Consider the following 8,065-nt stretch of genomic DNA (forward strand, 5'->3'; position numbering starts at 1 on the left):
AGGATGCCAGGCCAGACTCTTTCCGGTCAACCTTTTTTGTTTTAATTCTATTCCCAACACGATTAGGTTGCGGCACCCAGGCAGTATCGGACATGCCCTTCCTTACCTTGAACCCAACTCGCGGAATGCCGAACAACGCGGCCGTACGGCACAGACCCGGCCACCTTTTTTTTTTTTTAATCGTCGCTACACCAGGGGCGGAAGGATGTTGTACAAGGATGTATGTTGCTGCGGTGCTGCGGACACAAACACGCTGCTTCGTTCACGCACGACCAACACGCCGTCCCACGAAATATAGGTACAGGTCCACGGTTCTGTATGTCCGCCGCGATGGGGTTCTCTGGTGATGAGCTTCACCGTCGTCGTCTTGTTCTTGGCACAGTGTTGGTGCCGCACCGCGGGCCCGGTTCTCTATCCTTTTCTCTTGTGCCTTCCCTCGCTCTCTTTGGCCAGAACTGGGAGAGTCAGCTGAGATGAGCGAGCGAACAGCGAGCACCGAGGTGTACAGATGGCAGATGGGGTCGTGTTGACAAGCAACATTATGAAACAAAACGGAGTGCGTTATTCGAAAAACGATTTTTTATGACGCTGGATTGAAGTTTATAAAGTTTTAGAGGAAGATACATATTTTTGCAAATTTGTAGCTGGTTATTTAAGGCCAAAAAGCGTGGCAGAAAACCTGCACATGCTCTGGTCTCACTATACACCTTGGCTTTCTGTGCGGTGTATCTGTTCTTAGCAGCTGCTACGGACATTCATTGCACTGGCGTGCTGCTTTTTGCTCAGAAACGACACACCGTTTAACAATGCAAACTCCTCAACCGTACGTGATAAAAGTAGCCCCCGCAAGCTAAATACCGTGTTTTCACGAGCTCGCCAACGCTCCAAATCGGTGCGATTTTCTCTCGCTCGCGAGCATTTTTGAAAGTCGTTGCGAGGGTTTTTGAGGGTTCAAGATGGTTCGCACTAGTGTGCAATTTTCTTGGTAGACAAGCTTAAGCAGCCAAAAAATAAATACACTCCACTACTCCTCCATCTCCCCCTCATTGACCCCACGGGATACAACATTTCATGTGTGTGCCATATTAGTATATGTGCTCCGCCGTCTCACTTGCTTATACATGTTCTTCTATCGCGTCAATTGAGCCGGTGGTGGTTTTTTATGTACTCTCTTCATTCGCTTGTGGCCTTGAGACGCCGGGGGAATCGGGTAAAGCCGGTATTGACCTTTTAACGGTGGTTTTATTAATGTATTTATTTCGTGCCAGTTCTCAAGAAGTGTCATTCGCGTGCCATGCCGTTTGATGGTTACGAAGCTATATCAAACAAGCGTAGGTGCAGGTGGAACTCAAAAAAGATTTAAAATGAACATGTTTCATGTATGATCATCATTCTCTACTTCATGTATGAAAGTAATATGTGATATTTCAATGCATATAATAAATTCCGGATTTCTTTCCGTACCAAGGTTCCGGATAATCTTCCGTCACGTCACCCTATTATTTTTTCTTGTTCTACTCGTTCCAAGCGTAACAATGCCATTGCATTGGATTATAGCAACATATTAAATTAAATAAATGTCATCAAGATAATTGTAATTTCTCAAATCTTTTGTTTTCCTCGTGTGGCACATTGTAAGAAGAGGGAAATTTTAGATTTTTTTGTGATACGTTTTTATTTAAATTACAAGCACGATTTATGCTTTAAATAAGTTGCACCTTTGTCAAACAAAAGAGCCAAACTACGCTGCAGATCATACAGATCTTCTCTCTTGTGGCCCTTCCTCCCCGGCACGTTGCGTTTGTCTACATATCAAACACTCCAGACGCGTTTTGACTAGTGGTGGGACATACGATTCATTTCACAATCCGACGTGGAGTCGTGTCCGAGCAAAGCAGAATATCATACAGATCCGTGGATGCTGCAGGTCCGCTAGGTCATAACACATAAACACATCGACCAATTGGTGCAGCGAGTTTAGGCCGGTTCTTGAACCTATTTTAGTCCTACCCGACCCGAATTCACGGTCCCAATCGGTTGGAATCGTTTATGCTTTCTTGCACCTACGAATCTACCAACGACATTACAGGTCAATCCGCACATCACCGATATGAACCACACGCTTACTGACGTCAAACCGGACATTCCGATGGACGTGATGCTGGGCAGAGGGCTGAGGCAGGTGGAGCAGCACCAATCGTAGATCGAAAACTGATGATTATAAAGGAAGGCATGCCCAGGCCGAGTGATCTGGAGAATGGTTGGTATCTTGGCCGGGTCAGCACGACGTGTTCAACCGGGAGCAAACCACCTTAAGATAAGGTGGAGGAGGTAAACATGTAAACAAACAAATTTACACATCTCTATGAAACTTTGCACCTCATGGAACACATAGCACCAGTACTTACACAACATATTAGCCATGGCTCTTACCTGATCGTTAACTAGCTGCTTTCCCTTGCTGTGCATATCGGTGCATGAAGGTTTGTGAACATGCGTGCTCTGATGCTCACTGAACAGCCATCTTTCATCCAGATCGTCATTTCAAAAACCACCAAACCAAAAACGTCGCTGGTAGTGTCGCAGTGAGGTTTTATGTTGCCTTTATCCATGCCGCTGTATGGTTGTCTACAAAATAGGAATCACACACATCTAAAATAACCTGCCGCTTGCAAATCATCTCCTACTGCGGCACAGCATCTCATTCGGTTTATCTGCAAGGTGAAGAATAGCCCGCCTTGTTAATCTAATGCTTAATATTAAGGATTTCGTAAAAGAAAAAACATACCCGGCGCCGGATATTTTGCATGGTCGCATTCCGTGCTGCTGCGGGCGTGCGGCCGCTTTGAACGACGATTCATGCGTTGCACACCAGACCTACGGCCTTTACCCATCAATTTCATTACATTTGCACTAAACAGTAGTCGATTTCGATTCAAATTATCAACAAAATTCTGCACTCCGCATTTATATCAACCACTCACTTTGTTTACATTTTCCATACGTCCATAAGCGCCAAAAGAGATGGCATGACACAACGAGTGAGAACGGGCGAAAGTGAGCGAGATGCAGCGATTTGTTTACGTCAAAAACTCTCGCCATGTTGTACGGGAACGTTCGACGAATTTGACAGTCGACAGCGAAAGAATACGTGCAAGAGAAGTGCAGCAATAGGTGACCAGAGCTGCAATAGCACTGGCAAGGGTAGTAGCAAAATAAAAGAAAAAGTCCACACAGAAGTAGTCGCCCGTAGGAAAAGTGCACCAGTATTGTGATACCCAACCTTTGCCCACCATTGAATAGTGCGAAGGGAGGGATACTCTCTTCCTGACCCCTGGGGACGTACTAAATCACCTCGTGCAGGTCCGGTGGTGCCACCGAAACTGCACTCCTTCCTGTGAGCAATCGTCCATCGGAACGGCACGGGTCAACTCCCTCCCCCTGCGATCTGGGAAAGGTTGGGAAGGAAAAAAAGTAAGGAAAAATGATATCGATTACGAAAACCGTATGATAGATCGCGGATCGTGGAAAAGCACCAAACTGTCCAATCTGAACCACGGAATTGTGTTGTGGTGCCCTGTTCATCCCACTGTGAGCTGTTTGCTGTGGGGAAAGTGCTTGCCCCTCGTTCCAACGTTTTTGTTTGACCAAGGCAAATCTTTGTGCCAGCTTCCCGGCCGTGCGAGCAGTGGATTTTTCTTCCCTGTTGTGACAGGAACAAACCTCCAGAAACGCAGAAGACGGTCAAGTTGCAGGCGGCACCCGCTCCCTCCCGAATGGACGTGATCGGACCGGACGGGCGTCCGACGGAAACGGGAACAAGCGGTAAACTTACCAATGGGAACGCAACGTCCGCGGAGGACTGCAGCACGGTGGCCGCGGTAGCGAGCGGTGCCGGAAGGCGCAAGAAGGCCAAGAGGAAAAATAAAGCTAAAAATAGCTCTACCGAGCCGGAGATGACGGGAGAAGCGAATGCGACAATCTCCTCCGCCACGCTAGACACGGCAAGGGCGCAACCATTGGAGGCGGTGCTAGCGAAGCAGGTGCAACAGCGGAATGCAGCGGTTGTAAATAGTAATTGTAGTAGTCATAGCAGTAACAACCACAGCAGTAGTCATAGCAACGGGCTGCCGGCCGAGGAGTCGCCATCGGCCGTCGATGCGATCAGCAAGAAGCTGGAGCAATGTGTTCAAATCGGACTTAATGGCTTAACGAATGGTTTGCCGAGTGCACGAAGTGAAGAGGCAAATGGTGGTGTCACGTCCTTGCCGCCCACCCATAAGGACACTCCGGGAAGGAAAAAGGCTCGCAGTAGGGCTACGAAAAAGGGACACGATAGCACCACGGGTGAGGGGGGAGACTGTGCTGAGCATGGCAACGCAAAGACCGTCGACAAGGCAGAAGGCAAATCTCAACGTCCCACAGCAGCAACTGCCTTACAGGATGCGGATAGGGGCCAAGTTCAGCAGCCGGCCGATGCTGACGTAATGGTGGCAGTACAGCAAGACACGGCCGAGCCGGAACAAGCTTCCTGCGTTCAAGCTACGGCCAGTTGCGCAGATCCATCTACCTCAGCGGATCCATTGCCAGCGGTGGACGGGAGCAAGCCCGCCCTGACACCGATGGAGATTCGCTACCAGGTGTACGAATCGGAACGCCAGATGCCCGCCATCATGGCGCTCATTCAGAAGGATCTGTCCGAGCCGTACTCGATCTACACCTACCGCTATTTCATACACAACTGGCCAAAGCTGTGCTTTCTGGCGCTGCACCGGGACACTTGCGTCGGTGCGATCGTCTGCAAGCTGGACATTCACCGGCAGGAGACGCGCCGCGGCTACATCGCAATGCTGGCAGTGGACAAGGACTATCGGAAGCTAAAAATCGGCACCACGCTCGTGCAGAAAGCAATACAGGTACGATCAAGCGCAAGCCCATTCCTTTCCATACGCTCGTAGATAAAGAAGATGTGTTTCATTTTTTGGGTTTCTTCTGATTTTAGGCTATGGTGGAGGACCACGCCGATGAGGTGGTGCTGGAGACGGAAATCACGAACCAACCGGCACTGCGGTTGTACGAAAATCTGGGCTTTGTGCGAGACAAGCGGCTGTTTCACTACTACCTTAACGGTGTCGACGCGTTACGACTGAAGCTGTGGTTCAGATGAGCGCAGCTGTACCCCTACCAAACCTAGATGTCCTTTTGTTTCGTTTGTATCGAAGATAAGACGGAATGTCGCGATGCCCCAGGTAACAAAGGCAACAAGTCCTCAATAAACGCCGGCCAAGATTAGCGACAGGGACGGGGAAAGGGACCGTTGCCAATTTTGAATGTGTGCAAAAAGCTAGTGAATCAAAATGGCCAGCATGCTGAAGCCAGTACGAGCTGTAACGGATACTCATACGTTTTGTACTATGCTATGCGCTCGCAGTTGCGTGATATTTCAAATGGAATGGGCATTAATAGATATCAGCAAAATGTTTTGCAAACAAAACGTTTCTCCTGCCACCCATTTTCCTTGCACAACCAAATACTGAACCTAGACTGGAACAATATTTAATCGGTTTCCCCTGCCCCCCTCCGAGAGGAATTGAAATGGTTTAGGTCCTTATGAAGCGATCGAATGTAACACAAGGCAGCATAGGTCAATATTTATGGGAACAGTTCACTGCGCACGCGGTTGCTCATTGTTCTTGTGCACAGTTTTGTTTTTATGTTCCTCTTCACCCGAGCGTAACCATCATTAGAAGAGTTTAGATCAGCTTCAGGGTCCGCTTTCACACTGTATAACTGCAAGCGGCAGTTTGTTGGTGTATTTTCTTTTTCCCTTCTGTACTTGTTCTTTTTTTTTTAGACATCAGGCTTTTCTTTCCAGCGAAACGTATCAGCACAAATAATTTATTTCCCATCGTAACGAAAACCGTACGACAGCGGCCCTGGTGCTGCTGCTGCTGCTTCGGCTGCAACCGAACGCACTAAGGCACTGAACAATGAAAATTTGTAAAACACTTTTACCATTTGTTTTGTAATATAGTACTGTGTATATGTATGCGTGTGTGTGTGATTGTATGGGGGTGCGAGTGTACTAGCCATTTTTAGTAGGGATTGTTTTTGCTTCATGCGTGTATCGTGTTCTTCCAGTCAGTGCTGAGGGTATAGCAGCGGTCGCCAGGAGAGACCAGGAGATTAGCATAGCACAACACCGACACCTGTGTGCAAGCTTTGTTTGTTTCATTGATAATACCGATAGGATGTGTTGCTGCAAAAAAGAAGAAAACAAAACAGTTAACATGTTAACACGTTGGGTGAGGAATTTGTGTTTGTTTTTCTCTCGAACTTAAGACATTTCTTTACTTCCACACATTGGTTCAGATTTCAATTTTCTTTTCGGATGCAAGCAAGGACAGAGCATTGTATGGTTTTGGAAGGATGTGTAACAAAATGTAGAGAGCTTGGTAAACTTTCTCCAGTCCACACGACGACCACAGGACGGTCACAGGACGGTCGGTTTGTGTCGTTAGCGAAGCTGTATAGTAGTTAGAAGGGGAGGTAAATTATAATAAATAAACAACCACGTGAATGCGAAACATGAATCCGAAACGGTTTACCATTTTGTAAAAAGTATAACAATAAAGTCAGAGAAATTGAGCGATGAACACTCCTTGAAACGGACAAAGAAATCAATTCGGTCGTGGGTCAAGAAAAAAAATAATTAAAATTATTACATTTTTCCTTCTTTTTTTATTCAACACTTTAAAGATCTTTTTGTTAATACTTCCTCACTAAATATTCTTTGCGATCTTATCCTTATTTCCCTTTGCTTGGTTTGCTTGCTTGCTGTGTTTTCCCCCATCTTTCTCTGCTGCGTAGAGCTTTGTTTTACGCATGATACTCCATGTAGCTTTTTTGTTTGTTTTGGTGATGAGTTTATCCTTTTCCCAACACCGAGTGTGTATCGAACGCCAATGCTTCAATGTATCAACGCAAATGTTTGGAGGCACAAATAGGAGGGTGGCGCAAACAAAAAAACAAAAGAAAGCAAATACAGTCAAAATCTGCCTAACGGTTTGTGTGTACCGTTTATAATTATTGATGAATTATTAAAAGCGGGATTGAACAAATAAACGCGACCCTTCATTTGAGCAGTGTAGCGCTTTCCACATTAAACAGGTGGAAAGCGCGGTTGAGAAGCTAAACGATCGATCAGTCAAGTATCACACCAAACAAGCGCTTTCAATAGACATGGTTGGTACATGCTGGATTATATGTATTCATGTATATATTTAGTATTGCTATCGTTTCGCACGTTTCACACGTTGGTTTTGTCGATTTTCATTTGTAATTGCATTTGCCGTTTCAAGAAAAAAACAAACAAAACACTGCAACACTGTTGCTGATAAGGGAAACAAGGTGGAACCAACAAATCAGCAAACAAATGGTTCAATTTGATGATAGTGTGATGGGAGAGTGAAGCAAAGCGGAGCAGGAAAGAAATTGCCGGTTCGTTCTTATTTTGTGCCGAAATTGTATTAGATGTTTTTTTTATTATTATCATTATATTCTCTAGATAAAGTACGGACAAAACGAATCGCGAAGGCAAATAGGCATGTACGTTAGAAGAAGAAATTATCTATTACCGTTTGTTTCGGTCGAATGCCAAAAACATAAAAAAAATAATTTCGTGTTCGTCGGCACCTTTATGTATGTAAAAGATAAAACGCGTTTGAGTGGCCTGTCCGCGGAGCGTCGCACGCAAAATACAATGCATTCCAACAAAGAGAGAAGTACAAGTAGGATATGGAGGAGCAATAATGCAATCGACCAGCGCATTTCGTTCAACCCTGTTCCCAGTGCAAAAGAGGTGTAGAAGCGAGGGGGAGGAGGGGTTGGGGAGAGGAGTCTGATGGAAACAAACATGTTTAAAATAATACAATTTCTTTAAAGCCCTAATACTAACACACCTCCATTGCAATGCGGGTCGTAGTGATCGATTGTTGGGTGGTTGGGCGGGTGTTTGCTTTAGTGTGGGATAAAACTAAGATAAAACTATGAGTACACCAACAAG

The 8,065-nt window shown here is 45.9% G+C and overlaps 2 protein-coding genes and 1 long non-coding RNA gene across 8 annotated transcripts in view; 1 reads left to right on the plus strand and 2 right to left on the minus strand.

Annotated features, from left to right (window-relative positions):
• LOC120897497 (maternal protein pumilio) overlaps positions 1-421 on the minus strand; it is a 148,211-nt gene extending 147,790 nt beyond the window's left edge. For all 6 annotated transcript variants that reach the window (XM_040302445.1, XM_040302444.1, XM_040302442.1 and 3 more), the window contains exon 1: positions 107-421. The gene's annotated coding sequence lies outside the window, so the exon portion shown is untranslated. The remainder of the gene's footprint in view (positions 1-106) is intronic.
• A 1,253-nt stretch (positions 422-1,674) lies between these two features.
• Positions 1,675-3,027, minus strand: LOC120898607. Its single transcript, XR_005738678.1, has 3 exons — positions 2,789-3,027; positions 2,434-2,714; positions 1,675-2,311 (listed from the first exon to the last, which is right to left on the minus strand). It is a non-coding gene; the product is annotated as an uncharacterized LOC120898607 (long non-coding RNA).
• Positions 3,028-3,162: 135 nt separating this feature from the next.
• Positions 3,163-6,648, plus strand: LOC120898603 (N-alpha-acetyltransferase 30A). The gene is made up of 2 exons (XM_040304678.1): positions 3,163-4,916; positions 5,003-6,648. Exons 1-2 carry the CDS (start codon positions 3,777-3,779, stop codon positions 5,165-5,167), a joined length of 1,305 nt encoding a protein of 434 aa, XP_040160612.1. The 5' UTR covers positions 3,163-3,776; the 3' UTR covers positions 5,168-6,648.
• Positions 6,649-8,065: the final 1,417 nt, after the last annotated feature.

This window comes from Anopheles arabiensis, chromosome 2, assembly GCF_016920715.1.
Source record: "Anopheles arabiensis isolate DONGOLA chromosome 2, AaraD3, whole genome shotgun sequence".
Taxonomy (NCBI): Eukaryota; Metazoa; Arthropoda; class Insecta; order Diptera; family Culicidae; genus Anopheles; species Anopheles arabiensis.

Coding starts and splice junctions, on each gene's coding strand:
- LOC120898603 (XM_040304678.1), top strand. CDS start 3,777: ATGGACGTGATCGGACCGGACGGGCGTCCGACGGAAACGGGAACAAGC. Junction 4,917..5,002: donor TCGTGCAGAAAGCAATACAG/GTACGATCAAGC, acceptor TTCTGATTTTAG/GCTATGGTGGAGGACCACGC.